Source organism: Chelmon rostratus, chromosome 14, assembly GCF_017976325.1.
Source record: "Chelmon rostratus isolate fCheRos1 chromosome 14, fCheRos1.pri, whole genome shotgun sequence".
Lineage (NCBI taxonomy): Eukaryota > Metazoa > Chordata > Actinopteri > Chaetodontiformes > Chaetodontidae > Chelmon > Chelmon rostratus.
In genome coordinates, this window is record NC_055671.1 from 11,183,717 (window position 1) to 11,207,743 (window position 24,027).

The following is a 24,027-nucleotide window of genomic DNA, read 5'->3' on the forward strand; positions in this document are numbered from 1 at the left end:
TGGACGTTATTGACTTGAGATTTTATTAACAATAAGAATGAATTCTGACGTCATATGTTAAAAATATCCATGTTTGTTTGAGGAAGTGCAACCTGGTTCGAGAAGAGTTGGGACGCTGTGTGAAACGTCAGTAAAAACAGAATGCAGTCATTTAAAAGCAAAATGTGTTTGAAGTCATTGGTTTTCTGAAATGTTCCTGAATGCGTGTAGTAATATGAAGTTTATCTATGGTTTACACAGCGTCCCAACGTATTTGGAATCATGCTTGTATCTCCTGGAACACAAAAGTCTGGGATCAAGTAAAAAATGATTAATACTTATTACCTTTTCAGTCTTAAACGTAAATTTGTGATTCCACAAAGCAATACTTTATGTCTGGATTATGTTTGACTGATAATCATCAGTTCTCTCTCTCAGTCTTACTGAGACTAAATTGTGACCTCAGGGAAACATTGCTGGTGTGATTTTCAGAGACAAACAAGAGCCTGAGAGCACAAAAAGACTAAAAATGTCCCCTGTTCCTTTAAAACCAGCATCATTTTGCAGTAAAAAAAATCCGTTACTGCAACAGCTTGTCATCATAAGTCATTTGAGATTAATTCACTTTCAAACGCATGAAAGAAAAGTGAAATGTCCCCTTTTCGTTTTCTAAAAAAAAAAAAAAGACATATATATTCTCTTAAACACACATATACATAATATATCACATTCAATTTTCGTATCACAAATGATCACATCCTGCCAGGGTTGTACTTTTGATATGCGAGTGGTGCAGTCCTGTACAATGCTGGAGTGGCTGAAGAGTCGGCTGAATGTCGAGCAGTGAAATATTTCGACCCGGAGTCTGATCTCCTGTCAGAAGTTGGATTCCTCACAGGGAATGGGCCTGAAGCTCACCTCTTTGTTCTCCTCCAGAACAATGTCATACCTACAGAGAGGCCTGTGAGGGACAAAGTCGGTTTTACTGTAAATCTAGAGCTGGGAGAAGTAAAGGGTAGTGGGAACTGCTAGAATGATGCAATAATGAAATAGATCAAATTTCCGAAAGATATTACAACCCTGATTTCAAACACAAATAAAACTGAATGTTATCATTTGCTAATCGTTTTTCACATATGCTCAACTGAAAACAGTACAAATGCAATGTGTTTGATGTTTTACCTCATCATTGATTTGTGTAAATGCTTATTCTGATTGGATTCCAGCAACATGTTTCAAACAAGTTGGCAGTTGACAGGAGCAACAAAAAACTGGGAAAGTTGTGGAACGCGACCTCTGGATCATTCCACAGGTAAACAGGTTGATTGGTAACAGGTGATAGCATCATGCTCTGGTATGAGAGGGGCATCCTGGAAAGGCTCAGTCGTTCACAAGCAAGGATGGAGCGAGCTTCACCACTTTGTGAACACATGATTGTATAAAGGATGTTACTACATGGGCTCAGGATCACTTCCTGAAACAGTTTTTTTTGTGCAAATGACTGCATTATGTTCAAATTGATGTTTCACATGGAGTCCCAATTTTTTTGGAGGTGGACTTGTAATATCTTTCAGGTGACGCTGCATACCTGTCCATGTGCTCTAGATGTGTGAGTCGGATTCGGAGAACGCGGAGCTTATATTTGGGCTTGAATACATTCCCGGTGGAGAACTTGAGAGACATCTTTTCCACTGACTGGGGGTCTTTGTCAAACTGGGCAAACAGCCTGGTCTCTGTGTAGCTCTTGAACTTTGCAGCTTTACTGATATGAAAGAAAAAGCACACATCACTGACAGAAAGCAGAACAGAGGAGCAGAACTGAGCTGCAGAACGGTAAATAAAGGGAAGACTCACTGATCAATGGTTGCCACTGCTTCTTTTCCGTTGCTGTGAAGCTTAACAGTGATGTATCCCGAGCGCATGTCCTTGTTCCATATCATCACGTCCACCCGGTAGTTCGTCTCTGAGAGAGGACATTCACATTTTTATTCAAATATAAAAATGTCCACCAAGAGCAGAGCATTTATGGCCCTTTTAGCTCAAATCATCCTCGTCAATGACTTTTAGATGAATTTGGAATTAGAGTTTGAATTTTACACTCTTCATTCACATGGAACTGCATTTTCACAGTCATTTTCACACTCATCCATCCTTTTCTTCCTATTGATCAAGTAGTGTAGCATGTTAAAGATGGTGATGAACAATTCTGCATCTACCAGAGAACTGCTTGACTGTTGCTCACTTGACCTCAGGGTCAGAGATCAGGCTCTGGCTGGACTCAGAGACAGCTCTAATGGAAAGTAAAGTGACAGCTGTCCGACCTACGGCAGAGGCACAGCACGGATCTCCACTGGCCTCAACCTGAACCAAACACACACATTCCATCAAGGACTCATCAGCCTGAAGGACACAACAAGAGAAACTGACTCTGCACTGTAATTCAGAAGTCGTGGAAACGGAGGAATATCAGTTGTTAAAAGCATTTCCACGCAAACATATATTGACTAAAGCAAGCTACAATGAGACTGTAACTAAATCAGCAGGAAGCACATGATTATAACAGCTTCTTGTCTTAAGACCCGTTGTTCCTGTCATATTTGTCATATCTCACAGCGTCACATATGTCTGGTCACATGACCCGCTCTTTAACCTCCAGACAGGTTTCTTTGTCATACAGATATCTTACAAGTCTGTTTTTTCTAATTCGATCATTTCTATTCTATAAAATCAATTATATTATCAATTGTGTCCATATTCATTGCATTCATGAATCTAATCCAAGGTATATTCTGTTACTGCCTATTTTCAGAGGTGAGTGTAAATCTGCCACTTCCTCTTAGCAAAAGGAAGTCATTTGCTATAATGATTTAAAACCCTTGAAGGTACAGTATGCTTCAATAGAGCTTAATGTCATTAATGTGGGACAAATCCACATTCAGTGAAAAGCCAAATCTGGGATGATGCACGAGTCATTTGAAAAATTCGCTGTAGTGTCGTGATGCACCAGGATGTATGTATCAGACTGCAGCTGACCGACACTGACAATAAATAGAAACGTAAAAAAAATGAACTCTTCCTTTAAGAATGCATCTTAAGGAATAGGTTCACAATTTTTGTACAAATTAATTATTTTATTTACTATTTTGCACATTGAAGTGAAGTTATTCCATTGCCACATTGAGATTAAGGGCTCCTGCTATGTGTTCCTGTCTGGTTATTATGCTCGTGTCTGTGATCACTGGTGCTCTGTCACTTACTGCAGAACGGAGACGCAGCATTTGTGGTGAAGAACATTTTGGTTTGGCCGAGCCTCAGCAGGACGTCTCTCCACTCTGTGACGTCATAACCTGGATTTGAATGAAACGGCTATGTCAGGTCAGCAACACACTGTAACTTCACATGATGCCGCCACATAACCACACTCATTTCAGTACAGTATTGCCTATTTTATTGAAACCCATCTATCTTGCACATTAAGGAGTGAAAACCTCGTTACTAAGAGATCATTAAAGTACCAACCAAAGACGGGACATCCAGCAGCACCGAACTGGTCACAGCCCAAACAGTCGCCATCCAGAAAGTCTTTGTAGGAGGAGCAGGGGAAGGCCTGGCTGGCACACGTCCCATTCACAGAGTCGAGGTAGAGCAACACTGATCTCTGGTGGTCGCATTTAAAATAGGACCCTCCTGTAAAGAGGTACAACACAAAAGGGATCGTTGCCATACCGCATTGTCGCATTTCTGATAATACAAATCACCACATGTGATTATTCTTTGTTGGCGTGAACAATTACAGTCATCATTTAAAAGATCTAACCAGAAAAGATGGTCTTTGGGCAGCCAGGTTGGTCTGTTCCCCCATTGGCATAGAAGTCGATGTGACCCAGAGGTTCTCTGAAGCCCAGGGCTGTGAACATGACGGCAATAATCATTTTACACATATTAATCATAAATGACTAAATCATATTAATTGACTGACACTGACTGATCAATGACTAAATGAACAGACAACACAGCAATATTTCAGTTTAACTGACCATCTATGTCTGTGTGCAGGACATCCACAAACTGGGCGTCTGTGGGGTCCAGTCGGTCCTCTGGAGGAGTGCCAGTGAACTGAGGCCCAGCAGGATCCAGAGCTGCAAACATCACATCAGTGGCAGAAGCATCAGAAGAACCTCACAGTTCACAAATCTTCATATTATATTCAGAATCATTTTTAAAACCGGGGCTGTGAAGTCTAGTTCAGATGTCGGACTTCTGCTGCCAATATTAAAACGGTGAAAGTGATCTGAGAGTGTCGGCATGTGCACGCTCTTACCTGTAATTCTACCAATCGACCCATTCAGGTTGGCACCTACAAAGCCTGATATATGAGCCCCAAGGCTGACTCCGATCATGTGGATGGAGCTCAGAGAGGCGCCGTGCTCCTGAAAAGATTATTAGGCAGGTTAGACACAACTGTCTGTGAGGCATTTTTTATCCCGTCACAGCAGAGATGCTGACAGAGAGCGTCGGATACATCTCATACCTGCATCTTTTTAATGAAAGCAGTGAGGTTGTCGGCCGCCTTGTGCGTGTTTTCCACTGCCTTGAAATAATTCACATTAGCAGCTCCGTGGTTCCAGTCCACTATTATGAGGTTAATGTCTTTCCTGGCCAGCAGCAGCTCCGTGATGCTGTGCAACCACATCGGTGGAGATCCCGTGGGCCGATACCCGTGAATGACGAAGGTGGTTGGTCTGGACAAGTTAAACTGGGGATGGGCAGACAGGTCGGTGTGGGACATGAGTGTACCACAGGTGCCATTGTCCCTGGTGTACAGCAGCAGCCTAGTCCTGATGTTGGTTCCAATGATTGCGTGACTGATATCTAGATCTGTAAATTCATCACATCTCTGAGCTGAGAGTGATGGTGGGGGAAAAAGGAGGAGCAGTCAGCGAAAGGTGTATTTGGGTATGGCTGCATGACGTAATAAGATAAACAAGACGTGACCATTTTGATCTCAGCAAGCATTGCTCAAGAAAGGTTGCACAACCTTTAAATGTTTGTCATCCAAAGTTTCTGGCATCATCAGTGACATAATTCCCATAGTGACTCAGTGTCGGAGTATTCTTTGTAAAACAAGGTTGAAGCACACAGCTTCGCCCACTAGAAAGACACATCATGAACAAGTTTGACTGGGAAAGCAGACAATTTCGACGCCAACGACATTTATGAGTGAAACTGACTTTGAACACACTTTGTCAGGGTTTGTGGAACAATTCAGGCAAAATATATGTAACTAACTGCAGACAAGTCACACATCAGTGAGCTGCTGACACACAGAGGCGTAGCACAGCAGAGGACGTATGTATGACAGACCGTAAGTGTACAAATAATGAGCTGAATACAGTCAGTAACAACCCATCCAGAAAGTAGTGATAGTGAGAAAGACTCAGGTGTGCGTTGTTTCATTTGGTAGCGTCACACGATCTGATCACACCAGACAAAGGTGTGAAGGCCTCCGAACTACACAATAACTGAGCGAAACATCGTCGTCTCTTTCTAGAAACAATCTCAGCGACTGAGGTGCGTTTACAGCAAGATGGTGATTTTTATCTGAACTGGTAGCCGTGGCAGTTTTCCTAATAAAAAACATCAGCACACAAATCAAGTATATGACGTTCGGCTGAGATGGAAGATGCATAGCTTTATGTTTAAGAAGTGCCATCAGCTGCTCTCAGTACCTGTTACACAATAAATGTGAATTTCCCATCTACGTAACCATCATGGCATTTACAGCTATCAGCTGAGAGTCCTGCACAGGCCTCCATGATGCCACTGGTTTTTGCAAACCACAGCGAAGGCCGTTTGCTCAAACATGTTGGTTTTCTCAAGAAATTTCAGTTCCTCAAATGTTGCTGACTGTCCTTTTTTTCCCAGAAATCCAGTTACACACTTACTGCCAAAAGCCGCTTGTGTTTGTGTGTGTGTTTGTGTGCATGCATCTACATATCAGAGTGTTGTGTTTTGGGCTTTTACCTTTGCTTACTTGAACAGTTATCAGCAGGAGCAGTGCCAGATATCGCCAAAGGAACATACTTTACGCCAGCTCGTGCAAACAGCCTGTAGACAGAGTTACCGCAGTCAGGCCAACGTGTAAAATCAGTCAGACAATCATGCAACAGCAAATCACATGTACATAAACACAACAGACACAGCAACAGAAGTCCCAACCCTTCAGATGTTTCTCTGATACTTTACAAAACATGAAAACCTCACGGATCAGTTACTCATCTTCTTACTTTCCAAAGTCATGAAACTGGTCATTAACAGGTGGAAAAAATATATATTTGCATTGTTGGTGCAATCTTGGCAGCATGCATCTTGAAAATCTGTTTCTTGCTCCACCCACAGTAAGTAATCTCAACCAATGACATTGAGATTAGAAGTGAAACTGAAATCTGCGGGGGTCTGTGCGCGACTAAATTCTTCAGATAAAGTAGACGGCTCATGTTTACTGCGTGTTCAGAGGCTTCCTTAGGTTTGGCTTTGACAAATCTGACAACAGAGAGAAAGTACAGCATGTCTTCATTGTTGTGAGTCTTACCTTGCTGTGGGATTTTAGTTCCTGGGCTGGTGGGTCGAAGGTCCAGTATATTACAGGTTATCCTGTGCTTGTAACTCCACATATTTGGGCAGCGTTCAGGAAGTGAGAGGAGGAACAGCAGAGCTATTCCCCGCCCTGCATGCTCTCACAAGGATGACCACACCCCTTGCCCCAGGTCATTGTGTTCACAGGTGAAACATTCCTGTAAAGTCACTCCTGCTTCCTGAACCGGTTAGGTGACCGTTTGTTGCATTTCCATTGAACTTGACTTGAATCTGCTTAAACAACCAAGTTTCTCTTCATTGAGCTCAGTCTTAGTCTTGTGCAAAGTTAAACATGACATGTGCATTTTCAAAAAGGCGTCACTCTCACAGACAGGAATGTTTCACCTTCAGGCTCTACTCACCTGGAGTCAGGGAAAACTTCACTGACATTTGTGAGAAGTTGCACAACTTATTCTGTACTCTTCCCGCAGGACACTGTGGATGGCTCAGTGTCCAGTATCACGTGCACAACCGGTTTGGAGAATGTGATCGACATTTCAAAACTTTGGGAGATGCAGCCTTCTGGTCCCTCATTATTTCTATTCGATGTTTAACTTGTCTTGAGTTTTTAACTTAGAGTATACATAGGAAAAAGTGTCTCTGTGTATATGTGAGCGTCTTTGTGAACACATCATATGTTGATGGTGTCACTTGTGGTCCTTGAGTTTCCATTGCCATGGGTGTTGACTGAATCTTCAATTAAGGATGAATCATCATCAGTTATTTTTCTCTCTGTGGCTGCCAACTGTCTCCAGCTCCAAAGGGACGTGATGGATGTGTGCAGTTTCTGCCTAAAAATAAGAGCCTTGTGTTTTGTATGCCTTCGCCAACCAGTCAAGTTGCAGTTTACATCCATGTCTGTCCAGACTCATGTAATATATGTGGTGAAGACTTTGATAAAAGGAATTTAATAAAAAATGATGGGTGAAATGTAAGTTATCACTGTATTGAAACTTATGATTCCAGTGGAAAATTTCCACTGAAAACATGCTGTCTTCACTTACAGACTATTTTTCCAGAGGAGTCCAGAGGACTGATAGAGGGCTTCATCACATCTGAAGATCAATACCAGCAGAACCAATGAACCTGTGCTGGACTACAATGCTTCAAATGTGGATTTTGCTGCAAAGAAGCTACAAACATGTAAAACATGAACGCTTCACACACACCTTCAATCCGGCAGTACAAAAGATCTATAGAATCACCACAGTTTCAAGATTAGTGTCACCAGTTCAGTGTCTGACCAAATGTAAAATATGATCACAATCACTCCTTCTGTTCCTGAGGTACGGTGCTGAATATTGGACAGAAAAATGTTTTTGCAGAACATTATGATGTCACAGTGAAGCTGTGGGACAGATGGGAAAACCTGAAAAAAAAATGGAAGCATAAAAATGAAGATAAGATAAAGATAAAGAGGATGAACTTCAAACTCCACTGTTTTCTTTTAACATGTCTGTGAAGGTCCTGCAAATGTGTTACACATTACACTATACTGTATTATGATAATGTATTGTAATATCCCCTATGAACATTAAACACATCCACAATTGTAACAAGTGTGTATGGCCATGCTATTGTTTCTGTGAGACTGTACTTCAGGACAGCAGTGCTTGGACCTAAATGCTAACATTATCATACTAAGGGACTATATCATTATCACTAGCGGGAGGCAGAAAAGGGGGAGAGTTTTTTTTTTTATAGTTGAGACTAGTGGAGAGTTACCATGTGAGATTTATTGTATAAAAAATCGAACAATTAGGGCTTTATTTTTCACATCACAATCTTTCAGTTTCCAAGTGGAGTAAAGAAGACCCTAACCCTTCATTTATATTTCTACACACAGTAAATACTATAACACGTGTTTAGAATGTGCTCCATGCATGCAAGACTGAGTATTAAATGCTTTTGTGTGGCTGTTTTAAACAGTACGTGTGTGTATGAATCATGCAACTGCAGCTGGTGTGATAATGTAAACAACCTGTATTTAAGTACCAGATGGTGTCAGGAACTAAATGGCAGGAAAGGCACCATTGATTTCAAGATGTAGCCCAAACTGTATTGACAACAGGAATTACATAACATCCAGCGTAGTAGCACCATGCAACGGCTTTGTGAAATGTTGGAACATGTTGTCCCGCGGTGTTTGGTTCCAAAGGCTGCCATTGTAAAGGGCACATACTCAAATCATACTTGATCTTATTTAGCTTCCCTCAGCTTAAAATGTTATCAGCAGCCTCTGTTCTCACGAGAAATGTCTCAAAACATTTTTCAGTCACTTTTGGCTGGTCGTAGCTTATGGAGTTGACTAACAGTGCAACGTTGCACACAACATCCCATTGCTACAAGCCTCTGTGTACACAAAGAAAGAGAAAGTCCTCACGAGCTCAGCCGCAATGGCAAGTGCAAGCTACATTTCTGAATACAGGCTGGCTTGAACTTTGCTCACTACAGTCTTCCGTCATCAGGGTCAGACGGCCGGATGGGATGCACACTTAAAAACACACACAGGCTTAGAAATCCACCCTGTGCTCTGGTTAGGCCGGCTGAGAGGAGCGGCAGGCGGGTGCAGCGGCGCTGTTAGCTGACGAGGAAGCAGAACGCCCAGGATGGCTCGAAGGAGGCGAGGCCGAGGCAGCAACGTCCAGCAACGACAGGCCCCACAGAGCCAAAGAGGAGGCCCTCGCAAGGTAAGTCCTGCTCTGTCAATCCAAAATGTGGACCCCGTGTTTATTCTAACACTTCAAATAATCATATGAGAACTCAGAGTCCCAGTCTTAAACATTTGTTTCTGGACATTATTTAGTGAGGACAGACAGTGAGGACATAGGTACAAGTGCAATGTATCAATAAGACTTAAACTGTATTTTTATGTTAAAGGCTTTGAATATTACAGTAAACTTTTCCTGTGTGGTTATTTGACTTGTCCCTGGGAGTGGAGAGTTAAATGATGGCTGGATGCGATGATGTGGCTATGAGTCATGTTAATGTGTTTAATATAGTACAGTAATACATCATTATTCTCAAGTGATATTTAGTAATTGTTTGGTATGATAAGAATGATAGATTAAGTCATTGAGTCATTGAGTGCATAAGGTGCAGCTCAATGTCTAACATTTGTATCTTGATTGTGGAAACTTTGGCTTGCATGTTTTGTTGAATTAACAGTATTATAGTTTAACATAGCACAAGAAACACCAGACAACAGCTGAGCAGAGTTCAAAGTATACCTTACAACACAGCAGATAAGATGCATGTATGTATCTGCACACAACACAAAGTCCATGACATAACGAGGCTCATTACCTCGGAGTGCTGAGATTATTCATCTGTCATGAACAGACTGATAAGCTTTGATAATGTCTGTTTTTTTACCATGTCAGATCTCGAGAGGAGTCCCAACCTGCACATATACAATACCTTATTTCTTTATTCAAATAAAACCTATAACTGCACTGTTGATGTTGCAGTGGTTGAATTCTCAGTTCTGCACCAACACTCCTGCTGTGCATTGTCTTTTTGCACTGTTTGTTTTCCTCCCACAGAACAAATACATGCAGGCTGGTTAGACTGGATACTATATGTTTGTCTGCATATGCAACATAATTGCAGCATGTTGGCCCTGAACAGGATAGATGCTTCAGAAGATGGGTGAGCTGACTTGGAAAAATACAGTGTTTGATTAGTTAGTTAACATGTGTTTTTTCTACCCTCTGCTCTCTCCATCTTGTCTCTGTATTCAGGCCCTGCGGGAGCCAGCTGCTTTTGCCAAGTCCACAGGTTGTGAATTAGAGATCCCCCACGAAAAGCTGACCATTGCCCAAGCGAGGAGGGGCACCCCAGGTCACACTTCTCAATAGTGTTTTGTTTCCATTGCTAATTGTCATGCAACTGAGAGCGTCTGCGCATCTTGTCACTGCCAGCCTGTAGCAGCAAGGAATAAGGGAAGACTAGCGGGAGAATTATTAACTCAAGCATGTTGGTATCAGCTGGTATCAGCTTTAAAAGCTAATCTACATGTCAGTACAATTTTGTTTTATTGCTAGTTATTTGACTGATTGGCATTATGATATTTTGATATTTTTCTCCAGGAATGAAGATAAGATAATCACTATAAAACGCCATTCAACTTAGAAATTAGCTACAGAATACAACTGTTAAGGTCTTTATCAGCTGATCAGATACTGACATCAACTGCAAAATCCCACATCAGTAAATCTCTATAAAAATGCTCTATAAATACTGGAACAAATAGTAAGTGAGGCTCTGCATTGTAATACTGGTGTTTCTTATCTTGTAGCTCATCGTCCGGTGCGGGTCTACGCTGATGGGATCTTTGATCTTTTCCATTCCGGGCATGCTCGAGCTCTGATGCAGGCCAAAAATGTGTTCCCCAACACATACCTGATGGTAGGAGGTAAGAAACCCTGCAGTAAAAAAACACTGGAAACATTTAACGGTGTGGAAATGAGATGGGCCTTCATTAACTGAACAGGAATTCTGCAACATGGATTCAGGCACACGTCAAGTTACATTTTTGGAGGGAGTAAATCACAAAATAATTAGATTTAATAGATATTATTCCATTCTTTCTAAACAATACAGTACACTGCTTGCCATTTAGAAGGTGCTGTCCATGTGCCATCGACCATCTGCCTGAATCCATGTGAATGTAGCGTAACTCTACTTCAGGTTTAGTGTAATGTCCTGTCTCTGTGTCTCCAGTCTGCAGTGACGAACTCACCCATAAGTTTAAGGGCTATACAGTGATGACAGAGGACGAACGCTACGACGCTCTGAGACACTGCCGTTACGTTGACGAGGTGGTGCGGGACGCTCCATGGACCCTGACCACAGAGTTCCTTCAGAAACATAAGGTCAGAGGTCACGCAGGCGCTGGACACACAGCTTCTCACAATGTCATACAGCGACAACAACAGATATCTGGTGATCCATCAGTCTGAACACTGTAATGTTGCACTCACAGATTGACTTTGTGGCCCATGATGATATCCCTTACACCTCTGCTGGATCACAGGATGTTTATAAGCACATCAAGGAAGCAGGTGAAGATATCAATCTTCATTAATAAGCACCCATCATAAATCTAGCTCTGCCATTCATCACCTGAACTGATCGTTTGTGTTCTAACCTCAGGGATGTTTGTGGCCACTGAGAGGACAGAAGGCATCTCCACATCTGATCTGATTACTCGCATCGTCCGAGACTATGACATCTATGTTCGCCGCAACCTGCAAAGAGGCTACACAGCCCAAGAACTGAACGTTGGATTCATTAATGTTAGTGAAATGATATTTCGATGATTTCACAAACAGAATATTGACAATTTTTGATAAATAAACAATACAGAAAAAAAACCCTCACAAATGAACTGACAGTCGCTTGCTTTGTGTTTCACCGACAGGAGAAGAAATACCGGCTCCAGAACCAGGTGGACAAGATGAAAGAGACAGTCCGTACGGTGGAGGAAAAGTCCAAACACTTTGTTTACAGAGTGGAAGAGAAGAGCCAAGACCTCATCCACAAGTGGGAGGAGAAGTCGCGAGAATTCATTGGCAACTTCCTGGAGCTTTTCGGACCCGATGGAGCCTGGGCACGTTTGCTTTTACATTAATTCACAGAAAACAATATCTGAAACCATAACAGCTATAGAACCTTTCATTTCTAGGTTGAGTTTGCTGTTTAGTGGTGTATTTATATTATTTTGACGGATAAATATGTTGTAGTGATATCATCAGCGGAGACTCCAGTATGTCACAGCCCCTGGTTAACAACAGTCATATAAATGCCTTAAAACTGAAAATGGTAGTTTTTTAAGATAAGATAGCTTAAGATAAAACTTTATGTATCCCCAGCCGGGAAAATTTGGGACACATTTTACACTTTGTTTTTCTATGGATTCTTTATGCTATAAGCTAAGCTAACAGGCTGCTCACTGAAGGCTCAGGCAGAACAGGCAGATATGGGAGTGGTATCAAAGAGAGAAAGCAAATAAGCAAATTTCCAAAAATGTTCCTTTAAGCTTCAGTGGTAAACAAGAGGTTTTGCCATCTTACTTTACTGCTTCACTGTAGACTCACTAAGTTTTAGATTTAACAATTATAAAGAACTATTTCCATCATAGAGGAAGCAGAGATGCCTTTACATCCACCAACAGAAGCCTCAGTGGAGCCATTTTCAAGATGCATCTCTTGCTTTTTCTCCACTAGATGAAGACTTGTTTTAATATGGCTTTTTTTTCTTCTTCTTTCTTTTTATCTTGCAATAATACAACAGCATAAAAATAACATCAAATGTGCCAAGTAAATTGTTCAGAGCGCAATTGTGTGGTAAACTTCCGTTTGCACACATTTTTCTCATAATTGTAACTAAGTCAAATCTGAACTCAGACAGGATGCACACACTCCTGGAATCAGCACAGCTTACACTGTACGGGATAGTGAAATCTATGAAGGTATCTCCATTGAGGCTTCTTACAGTACAACTTCAGATCTTGCCTCATGATCACTTTTAGACATTTTCTCTTCACTTGTCTCTACAGCCATAGTTTCGGTGCAGTCAGGATCTGCTAGCTGGAGAATTTGCCGAAACATCTACCACTGGTTTATACAGTGGACCTGAACAATAAAGATTACTATAACCTATAAATCACAACTAAACGCAATATTTTTAATAGTAATTTTTGCCAATTCTGTGGGCTGTTAAAGGCACTCTGGGTAATGTAGGAAATAACTGAAGTATAGATCATAAACAGGACATTTCATCATAAAATAATTCACTGAACCACTGCAACAAAGCACAACACCACAGTTAACGTCTGTCTCTGTCCTTGTTCAGCATGCGATCCAGGAGCGGAGTGGCCGTATGCTCCAGGCCCTGTCACCTTACTCTTCCCCCCGCGGCTCCCCCAGCAGCAGCCCCACCAGAAGACGCTCGGTTTCTCCTGACTCCTCTCCTACCTTCGCCTCGCCCTCCCCATCCTCCCTCTCCCCTCCTTCTACCCCCACCTCACCTAAAAAGGGGAAGCGCTCCTCACTCAAAGCTTCCGCCACATACAGCAGACATGCACAATGAGCTCATTGTGCTTTGGTCATCTGTTGGTCTTCTTACAGCCTATTGATCATTGATGTGGTAATATGTAATATAATATAATATAATATGTCTATGGAGGCAATTAAATAAAATGAACAAATAAAAAGAAAATTATTTATAACTTGTTTATTCAAGTGCAAGTGCAATGTATCATGATGTACATAAGGTGTCTTTGCTGAAAGAAAAGATTGTGAATTGAAATCCTTTGTGGATTTGATTTGTCTTCTGTCATTTGTTACTCTTCCATATATCTAGTTGCTAAATACATAACACTAACTCACCATCAAAGAACCTTCATAAAAATCAATAATTGAGGATCAATAAGTTGTATTCATTGTAATGTGGTACAGAGTGGCACATTTCAGACGTATCAACACAAATGTTCCTGTCATTGGGAGGTGCCTGAAAAATTTGTGAAATTTGTGAAATCTAATTTATGTTATGTTGGTCTAAGAGGAGACGGGCCAAACTGGTGAGAAAAGGAAATACGTTCTGTATCTGTGATTTAGGGGCTGACAGCGATTCTCTGGTGTAACGTTAATGTGTGAACCCAGCAGCAACACACAACACTCTTTCCAGCAGTTAACGTCGGCATGACAACAATGTCAGCCCCAGGGAAATCAGCCACATTTAAACCATATTCATCTGGGGACACGATCACTGTGAATGACAACATCACTGACACTGAATAAGTTATTCATCAATAGAAAATTCAAAATAGAAAACATTACACTTCAGACCCACATTTAAGGGCCATTTTTTTTAAGCAGGCACTGTGTGGGCCAGCCAAATTAGCCTCTCATTGTTTCATATAATATCACTTTTTATGAAAGTGAATTTCTTTAAAAACAAAATCAAAAACAAAAAACAACCTCCACCAAGAAGGCAGTCAGTGGTCAATACAAAACCCACAGTTTAATCTGTGCTAATCTGTATTATTCTTTTTTAATGTTAAAATGGAACAAATGATTAATGGGACAGATGCCAGTTGTAGTGCTGAAAACACAGAAAATTTAATAAGCTTTCATTAACCTTGTTTACAGCCACAGCTTTTTATAGCATAAAAGCTCAGACAAACCAACTGCATGAGATCTGCACTGCACCCCACAAAGTTAGCCGACTGACTGATCATGAAAACATAAGCCCAAAACAGAGCTAAAATGAGGGTACATAAAATATTTAAATTAATCAATTCGATTTCACTTGATTATCAGAATATTTTTCAGAAATGCCTTGCATCCCAAGAACACCTGATTCCATATGAATGCTAATGTGAACAGGTAATTGTTTGCATTGCGTTAACATTTGTCATAACTTTGAGGTATGTCAGATGTTGAGCTTTCAGCTTGCTGTGGAGTTTCTCTTCCCCCATGTGGCCAAAATAAACAATCACTGCAGCAGCTTTAAACTGAGCTCTTTGGCATTGTGTACTACAAATCACAGAACTGAATGAGCACATTTTCTATTTACTATTAATTGAGATGTGTTAACTTCAACATGTTTTAAAGCACAATATAAACATATATGAATGAATGTGCCATGATTGGAGCGTTTTTCTACGCTCAAACAAAGATAGCCAAAAGCAAGATGTCCGACTTGTGAATGCTGTGAAAAAAGGTTGGTATGTTTAAAAGGAGCAACTCATGACAGGGCATCGCTTTTATCAGTCACTGTCTTTTATCGGCGGACGACTCAAATCAGAACAGACAACCGAGCGTTAAAATCATTGAAATGACATGTGGGACGCTTCAGAACTACAAACATGTCTGCGCACGTTCCCCGGCGTGTCGGTTTCCGTTATGCAACGTCCGCAACGTCTTTGGCTCCTGCATATAAAAGCGTGGTATGACGTCACCATCAGCTAATGTCCTACACGGATTAAAGATGGCGCCCTCTCATGCGCTGAGGTGCTGCAAACGGGCTCTGAACTGGGTACCTGTCCTGTTTATAAACCTGGTCGTTGGTTGGTCTTATTACGCGTATGTTGTGGAGCTCTGTGTCTGTAAGTACACTCACTTTCAGAAGTATTTAGTCGCCGCGGGTCCGGTATCTGCCTTTGTTGACAGCTTCTGGGCTGCCAACTTTGACAAGCTAACGTTAACTTGTCAGTTGAGAAGTGAGATTTAAAATCAACCTCAGGCTGCGTACATGCGTTAAAACCTCAGGACAACATTACACCAGATCCTTCTGTTTCTGCCTGTTTAACCACTGACATGCACATACGCTTTCATGACAGCAATGTATACAACGTTAATATGATGGGGCAACTTTTTTCAGTTACATTGTAAGAGGAAACGACAAGAACGATGATCAATTAATAATTAATAGCTTCGTAATGATAGCTGCAATTCCTCGGGTAACATTAGCTAGTACATAGCCACTTAAGCAGAATAACAAAAGAGTAAAACTTTCTCACATGATTATTTCTGTTTTGAAATAATAGCGTGTTATAAATGAATGATAGTTTTGTCTTTTAATGATACAACATTGTTTTCTCGGTTTTAACCATTCAGTTAATTCATAAAACTATATTACAAGTATATTACAGGACCCCGGCTGTCTTTCTACAGGTCATGTTTCTGTACTTTTATTTTGAGAATATTTTACAAATGCCAACGATTACAGATGATTGTCTTAAATTGGTGTTTGAGCAATAATGGACAAATCTTAGGAGCCAGCTGTAAAATGATAACATTAACCACAGTTAGAGGGCTCTATAATACAACCATCTGAGGAATCACTTGTTATTCATTGTCCATGGGAAGATGCAATGGAAGCTGGAGAATAAAAGAGGTTAAAGCTCTTAATGTGAAAGCAACCAAACCACTCTCATGTTTGTCGTGGTGGTTAAACTGTAGTTTAATTAATCCGATGCCAAAAGTCCAAAAACATAGATGCATGAATTATTTATTCAGATGAAGACATTATCAGCTTGTATACAGACTGTAGTTATGGCTGCAATTTAGCGGCTGTGGACAGGACAGGGACATCCCTGCAGCTTAAACAAAGCTCTCTGTTGTGGGTGGGTCACTGCTGGCCGTGCCAGGCTGCTGCCACATGGTGGGAGAATGGGGTGGTGTGTGTGTGTGTATATGTGTGTATAGTGGGAGATGTGTAGTCAAGCACACTAATGATTTTCATTTCTCCTCGCTGTTTTTTTATTATCTAGATACAATCCCAAATAATGCAGAACGAAGTAAGTGATGCTATAATTCACCTCATATTAGTTATTCATAGCAAAGATTATATCTGGTAACTGCAACTCAAACTCTCTCTCTCAACAGTCAGCTATTTGGTTGTCTTTCACATTTTCCTCGCCATGTTTATATGGTCCTACTGGAAAACTATCGGGTCCAGACCAGCCGGCCCCTCAAAAGCGGTAAGTCAAGAATGTGATTCTGTAAACATATGTGTGCAGAAAACTTCCAATTTCACCAAAAACACGATTTGTTATTTGTTGGACTTTCTCTGACTCCGGTCTTTTATCCTCCCGTCAGTTCGGTCTGCCCAGAGCAGAGAAGGAGCTGTACGAGCGAGAGGAGCGAGCCGAGACACAACAAGGGATTCTGAAGAAAGTGGCGAGGACTTTACCTGTGTACACACGCACAGCAGGTGGAGGTGAGGCTGTCACCACAGCGGCAAAACTACTGTTACTGTTGCCTCGCCTCTTACAAAGAAGAAAGGTCACAGACTTTCCTCATTGTTCGGTTGTTTGTCACCCATATGCACAACATCAAACAAGCAATGCAAATGAAATTGCGTAAATGTGTTGCTACACTGCATCTTCCCCTTTTGGGTAAAAGTGCAACACTGAAAGTTCTCTATGACATGCTGTTATTTCCCTGCGAATGCACATCAGACTCATCTGTTTTGTTTTTCCTGAACTGCATGTAGCAGGGCAGTTAATTGGACTCAGGTGTGCCTCATTATCTCAACAGGCCACACCTGTACTCATCAACAATCAAGATTCAAGATTCAAGATTTCTTTATTGTCATTGAGCATGACATGTCAATGAAATTTGCATTGCAACCCCCATGTTAGAAACAAGCTAATAAGAAAGATTCTAAAATAAAATTAAGATACTAGAATAAAATAACATGCAGTAAAAATAATCGTAAATGCAATAAAAATATACCATAGCTCCATTTCCCAGCGGCATTTGAATAGATTTAGAAAATAATCTCCTTATTAAATTTATGGATTTAGTAAAATGGCCAATTTCTGGTTTAAGCATTGACACGCAGAATACACCTCAAATTTATCTAGTAACTCTGCTTTCATTTTCTCTAAATAGCCGTCCGATACTGTGACCACTGCCAGGTCATCAAACCCGACCGCTGCCATCACTGCTCAACCTGTGAGATGTGAGTGTTTTCTAAGTGTTCTCGTTGAATAATTCAGTCTCATCACTTTTGATTTTTGTTCTTAATATTTTTACCCCAAAGGAGCTGACATGTTGAAACAGATTCCCACTCTGATTTTATGTTCTCAAACATCCAAAGGCTGTTACTTATGGCTTATTTCTGCAGTTTCTGGTAAAAGAAAGTGAAGAGAAAACTGGAGAGGGAATGCAAAGGTGTTGCTTTTGACAAATAAGACAATAAAGGGTCAAACTGAGTTTAAAAAATAAAATAAAATCACATTTCTATTTTTAATTTTGAGCATCACGTATTTTCTTATGCTGCTTGCTCATACACTCTTCTGCTTCAGGGAACAATAAAATACAGAATATGTTTAACATCTAAAGTGTTGGATGGTACTAATGAGATGTACATATGTTTTCCTTATTCTTCAAGGTGTGTGCTAAAGATGGACCATCACTGCCCCTGGTAGGCTTTTCTCATTTATCTGTGCATTTAAGCTGTTTTGATTCCATCGTGATCTAAGTTTGCTTGTGAAGAACATGTAGAGAGATAAACATACTCTACTTCCTGTCTCATGTTTTCTTTCAGGGTGAATAACTGTGTTGGCTTCTCAAACTACAAGTACTTTGTCTTGTTCTTGGCCTACGCCTCACTCTACTGTGGAGTCATTTGCGCAACAGTCATCCAGTATTTTATCAAATTCTGGACCGTAAGTACCGACATAACCCTAACAACATACATCTTCTTGAATTAAATAAAAAATGAAGTGCAGCCAGGCTGTGGTGAAGCACACGATCAGCCACTAATCTGCATCGTAAGATATCGAGCAATCGGTTTACAAATGTGTTACTGTGTTGCACAAGTGTGTCATGTGATCGCTCATCTGCATGCTGCTCTGCATGAGACAATGGCTCCTGCCATGTAGTGTGACAGTGAAGGAGTATATTGTGCTGTAGCAAAAGATACTAAGACAATAACGGATGGTGCAAAGGTGGATTGCCCGCTCCAGTCAGTCGTTACGTTAAGATGACTCGACATGAGAACATGAAATATTCTTGCTAATACTAACTCACTAACGCTTGTGTTCCTTTTTTCCCTCTGAAGAAACAGCTGCCTGACACGCATGCCAAATTCCACATCTTGTTTCTGTTTTTCGTGGCGGCCATGTTCTTTATCAGCATCCTGTCACTCCTCAGCTACCATCTATGGCTTGTGGGGAAGAACAGGACCACTATAGGTAGCTCTAAATAAATGTCATTCAGCTTCTGGTTATATCCTTTTAAAAGTCACCACTCACTATATTTTTCTATCAATTTCCAGAGGCTTTTAGGGCTCCCATGTTCACGAATGGTCCAGACAAAAACGGGTTTTCTCTAGGCTTCAGCCGAAATGTAGCTGAGGTGTTTGGAGACCAAGCAAAGTACTGGATGTTTCCTGTTTTCTCAAGGTGAGTCTGCTCTGACCTGATATAGCTGCAGCTATCAATCACCTTAGCAATCACAATGATACAAAGAAATAGGCAGCATTGCTGTTATGTGTACACTGTGCTTAAGGCTGATAAGCTCTATATTAATACTTAAAAATTCCACATCTATCATGAGTGTTACAGCTCTTTTGATGTAGTGGAGAAAATAAGGGAAGAGTACAATTAACCCTGAATGCATCCAGTTCTAACATGTTTACTAATGCTGTCTTTATCTTAATGTAATCAGTCTGGGAGATGGGCATTCCTTTGTTACCAGACTGGTGCACATTGATCCTGAGCAAGCAAACAGTGTCCTCCAGCAAAATGGCAAAGGGCAAGTATTGTTTGATTTAATTTAAATATTTTGTTTCCTTTTAGCTTTGTTTGCTAGGTGTTAATCTCTCATGTGACTTTTATCACAGCCCTGCTGATGGGGAGACCAACCCTTGTGTAATTGGTAACAATGTACACACAGCGGACGACAGCAAAGAGAAAAATGGTATGCTGTTGTTGCCTTTGCTCACATTTTCATTTTTTCTATAGCAGCTTGTATGTTAAGTGTGTTTGTTATTACTTTGCTGAGATGTCTCTCGTGTCCTCACCGTTTCCTTTCAGAAGGAGGCCAGATAGTCTCCGTGACGATGGAGAGTGAGCCATAGCAGGTGCTGTACATTATAGGGACACTACCTGAATACTGTTGAGTTTTGCTGGTTTGTAATGCTCCTGTGTTTATTTCTACTTTGTTGGCTGTTGCTGCAGGTCGCAGGCACATCGGTAAAGAGCTCATCAACTATGATGCCTTAAACCAGGAGCATCAGCACCTCTACAGCAGACGTCCTCCACCCTCATCCTTCATCTAGCGTGCTTTAAACTAGCACCACAACAATACTCTTATCACATGAGCAGAGACTGTACCATGACCTTGTGGACTGCAGCGGTCTGAAGCAGACGTGATTCACAGGTTTTGTCTTTGTTTTGAGCCAAAGACGTTCAAGTGTTTTGTCATTGTTGTTGAACAAACTCTGGGACTGCTTTTTCACCCTCGAGCCAACTCCACCCACACTGTCCGTGTTTATCGACATGGATTACTCACATTCTACATTTCAACTAGAAAATAATACTTTGTCAGTATTAATCAAGCATTAATAACTAAACCTGGTTATGTCTGATGTAGAGCAGTGGGAGCTACTTCAGTGATATTTGTGTAACTCCTCATACTGTACAAAATGATGAACATTTCAACACTGTCAGCAGTGTGTTCAGTTTTAAACTCCAAGCACAGTGCAATTATTAAGACCAGTAGTCAGTTATCGCATGGTCTAATTTAGTTTACAGTTTACATGTTTGAAAATCTTTGTTTACACTTTTAATATTTATTTTGTACATTTCAGATTTTATACTATGGTTAAACATACAGGCGATGTGAGCTTAAAATGTGAGGACCAAAACCAGTTTGAATGCAGTTAAAATGATTTTTTATCACATTTCACATAACTATTTCAGATGCATAACCAGTAGATCTCCAGTAATGCAGAGTCGTTATCAATTGCCATTTTCCATTGCACTATGAACATTTGTAATTTATTTGTTTTAAAGCTTTTATAAGTTGTGTTGTCTTTCAGTATCTTGATTTAATTGTAATGGCATATTTAATTTAATTGAATGAGTTTAGTTAAATCGATTGTTTGCTCTCTGCATTGTCCACAGAATGTTGTCATGTTCATGATCAATCCTTTGCCACAGTATGTGTTTGGATTTAAATCAATCAAGAGCATTAATGCCAAGGATTAAATCGGTATTCTTTCCATTTGTTTTTTTTTTTTTTTCCAGTTTGGTGATTATTTGAAAGCTGGAAAAAAAGTGCATAAAATAAAACCACAGTAAAATTGTTAAAAGATCTTGCCAGAAAGGTCAGGGACAGTTGCTCCACCGTGTCCTTGAGCCTGAATGAGAATAGATAAGATGAGCTTTATATACCAGTGATGAAGGAGTGGGCTACGGTCCTCATAAATACTTTTCTCTGTACTCCTGGCAGCTCTCATTATATGACATTCCTTTGAGTGGAAATGATGCACAGCACAGTATGAGTGATCAGTAGATAGTGTTCATGTGTAGATACTTCTGATTGTAGCACATGTGAATGTAGTCACAGAAGCTCACAGTAGTTTAATGACTAACTCCACTGACTGAACCAAGCAGCTCGAGCTGCCCATGTAGGTCTGTTAAAGAACTGCTGTTTTAATGAGATGGACCAACTCACGCAGGTTGAGCTTCATTGTTCTGTAACAATAAATGTGATGTAAGAAACTATAAGGTGTGATTCTTCATCTTTGACACTGCTGCGCTGCGTTTTGGAACAAATAAGAGGAATTTATAATTCTTGACGGCGAAACAATGCAGAGCTTTGTGGATTACAGCCGTCCCTCTTCAGATGTTTATTATAACCAGATTAAACTACAAATTTGTCCAGATTCCAGGCAACGATGTGTTTCATATTACTTCTGATGCTTCCGCCTGAGCAATCTTGAAAGCTGGTTGTCAAATTGGTGTATCTGCTTTTTTCATAGTGTTTCCTGTTGCAGTCATATCTGTGATGCCAATATGACCCAATAGTATGCATTTGTGACAAAATGTGGTCAGTGTTTATATTATGAACATACAAGTCATCAGAATTGAACAACATGTAGTACAATGTGCTTTTCCTCTCGCACTGCCAGTGCATTGACTCTCAACAACTACTGGATAGATAAATTTATACAGACGTTCATGTTCGCCTCAGGATGAAATGCAGTTTTTGTGATCCCTTAGATTTTAATTTAGCACCATCATCAGGCCAAAATTTCAATTTGTTCAATACTTTGGTTTATAATTAATAATAATAATAATAATAATAATAATAATAATAATAAGGTAATCACATCCCCCCCCTCAGCTGCAGTTTCTCCTTAGTGCTAATTATCAAGTGTTAGCATGCTAACAAGCTAAACAACGGTCAACACGGTAAACATTATACCCGCAAGCATCAGCATGTTAGCACGCTGACGTTAGCATTTAGGTCACAGCAACACTAGAGCCGCTAACAAGGCTGAATGCTCTTAGTCTGCGGCCACCAAGAAAAATAAATCACTTGGATATTTCTTATTATGAAGAAAGTTTAGGGGCGGATGTTCCATCCTCAAACGCCGGCAGAAGTGGCACTAAATGAAGAAATAGATCATAGATTATTTGCATCAGCTCCATAAAAATTACTTGACATTTACTGTGAACAGTCAGCAGCCACAGTAAACTGTGTACGTGCAGTGAAAGTGCTGGTGATACACTGGTAGTTCACAGATGTAGTTGTGACACCGGACTGCGCGCTTCACTTCTTCAAGTTCATTAAAGTTCGACCCTGTTGACACGCTCAGGCGAGTGTTTGACACCCGTCGACCTTACGTCTGGCGCAGGAACAATGCGAGCGGGGAATGAGTTGTCAGGCTACTTGGGGAGAGGTGAATGACCTGGGTGCCGTTCACCTCTCCATAACAATGGAACAGATAACGCTGCAAGAGTCTCAACACTCAGCTTTATACACTCAGACTCACCCTTCTGAACTTTTATGGTGTTCCTGTAAAGGATTGAGGTGTCCCTCTTTGATGGACTACTTGGACTGGGAATGTGTTAACAACAGTCATATTTATGCATTTTATAAGATCGGCATTTGTTTGTAGCATTGCTGTCCTGTGAGAACCACATATCTCTAAAAAGTAAACTTTTCATGAGCTCAGAAAAACAGCCTGTTTCCAGCTTCATGACAAAGTACTTCACAGCAAAACAACAAGGGTTTTTAAATTGTTTACTTCACTTAAGAAGTACAAGAATTTTCTAAGCCCGTAAAGGAACATTTCATCTTTCAGTTTATTAGAAAATTTTTAATTCAAAATCATTACATGTGGCGATACATGGTTTTCTCTGGACAGGAAAGGTATGAAAAACCCTGGAATCTCAAAAGTAGCTATTGACTAAAGCTGTCAGATGAATGTAGTGGAGTAAAGAGTTTAAATAAAACAAGTTTATTTGCCTCTGAGATGTAGTGATAAATAAAGCTGCATAAAATGGAAATACTCAAGTATCTCAAGTACAAGTACCTCGTATTTGAACTTAAGCACAGTGCTTCAGTAAATGTACTAGTTACATTACACCTCTGTTTTCTTTTGCTTCTCTGACCAACTTCCTGACACTTAGAGATTAATTGTGAGTAAAAGGTCCATCTTTCAAAAACATCTAGTGAAAATGTTTTTGTTTTCCGTTGAAATAAACAGGTTTAATTTTTCTTTCATTTAAACCTGAATATGACACTCTTCTGTCCCATCAGCCACTCATGATTCCTGACCTGATCAACCTCAGCCTGCACACGAGTGATGCTCACCACACACCATTTATCATTATAATTCTACATCATTCAGAAGTCATGTCCTGAGGACACAACA

At 40.5% G+C, this 24,027-nt stretch overlaps 3 protein-coding genes across 3 annotated transcripts; 2 read left to right on the forward strand and 1 right to left on the reverse strand.

The window, feature by feature from the left end:
• Positions 1 to 12: 12 nt before the first annotated feature.
• On the reverse strand, positions 13 to 6,676 carry lipia (lipase, member Ia). The gene is made up of 11 exons (XM_041952298.1): positions 6,572 to 6,676; positions 6,004 to 6,087; positions 4,511 to 4,881; positions 4,301 to 4,409; positions 4,017 to 4,118; positions 3,797 to 3,886; positions 3,499 to 3,666; positions 3,237 to 3,326; positions 1,834 to 1,942; positions 1,568 to 1,741; positions 13 to 940 (listed from the first exon to the last, which is right to left on the reverse strand). The coding sequence occupies exons 2-11, from the start codon at positions 6,059 to 6,061 to the stop codon at positions 856 to 858; spliced, it is 1,356 nt and encodes a 451-aa protein (XP_041808232.1). The 5' UTR covers positions 6,062 to 6,087; positions 6,572 to 6,676; the 3' UTR covers positions 13 to 855.
• A 2,296-nt stretch (positions 6,677 to 8,972) lies between these two features.
• pcyt1bb (phosphate cytidylyltransferase 1B, choline b) lies at positions 8,973 to 13,857 on the forward strand. Its single transcript, XM_041952299.1, has 8 exons — positions 8,973 to 9,305; positions 10,359 to 10,458; positions 10,916 to 11,032; positions 11,341 to 11,492; positions 11,603 to 11,681; positions 11,773 to 11,915; positions 12,041 to 12,229; positions 13,474 to 13,857. Exons 1-8 carry the CDS (start codon positions 9,225 to 9,227, stop codon positions 13,708 to 13,710), a joined length of 1,098 nt encoding a protein of 365 aa, XP_041808233.1. The 5' UTR covers positions 8,973 to 9,224; the 3' UTR covers positions 13,711 to 13,857.
• A 1,716-nt stretch (positions 13,858 to 15,573) lies between these two features.
• On the forward strand, positions 15,574 to 21,849 carry LOC121617143 (palmitoyltransferase ZDHHC20-B-like). Its single transcript, XM_041952202.1, has 13 exons — positions 15,574 to 15,730; positions 16,898 to 16,924; positions 17,013 to 17,107; positions 17,226 to 17,346; positions 18,024 to 18,093; positions 18,526 to 18,558; positions 18,682 to 18,802; positions 19,198 to 19,330; positions 19,414 to 19,540; positions 19,806 to 19,892; positions 19,981 to 20,057; positions 20,174 to 20,220; positions 20,318 to 21,849. The coding sequence occupies exons 1-12, from the start codon at positions 15,574 to 15,576 to the stop codon at positions 20,215 to 20,217; spliced, it is 1,092 nt and encodes a 363-aa protein (XP_041808136.1). The 3' UTR covers positions 20,218 to 20,220; positions 20,318 to 21,849.
• The last annotated feature ends 2,178 nt before the right edge of the window (positions 21,850 to 24,027 follow it).

Coding starts and splice junctions, on each gene's coding strand:
- lipia (XM_041952298.1), bottom strand. CDS start 6,061: ATGTTCCTTTGGCGATATCTGGCACTGCTCCTGCTGATAACTGTTCAA. Junction 4,882..6,003: donor AACTGTTCAAGTAAGCAAAG/GTAAAAGCCCAA, acceptor CATCACTCTCAG/CTCAGAGATGTGATGAATTT. Junction 1,943..3,236: donor TGCTGCGTCTCCGTTCTGCA/GTAAGTGACAGA, acceptor GTCCTCTCTCAG/AGACGAACTACCGGGTGGAC.
- pcyt1bb (XM_041952299.1), top strand. CDS start 9,225: ATGGCTCGAAGGAGGCGAGGCCGAGGCAGCAACGTCCAGCAACGACAG. Junction 11,033..11,340: donor CACATACCTGATGGTAGGAG/GTAAGAAACCCT, acceptor CTGTGTCTCCAG/TCTGCAGTGACGAACTCACC. Junction 11,916..12,040: donor TGAACGTTGGATTCATTAAT/GTTAGTGAAATG, acceptor TTTCACCGACAG/GAGAAGAAATACCGGCTCCA.
- LOC121617143 (XM_041952202.1), top strand. CDS start 15,574: ATGACGTCACCATCAGCTAATGTCCTACACGGATTAAAGATGGCGCCC. Junction 17,347..18,023: donor CACACGCACAGCAGGTGGAG/GTGAGGCTGTCA, acceptor TTCTCTAAATAG/CCGTCCGATACTGTGACCAC. Junction 18,559..18,681: donor ATGGACCATCACTGCCCCTG/GTAGGCTTTTCT, acceptor GTTTTCTTTCAG/GGTGAATAACTGTGTTGGCT.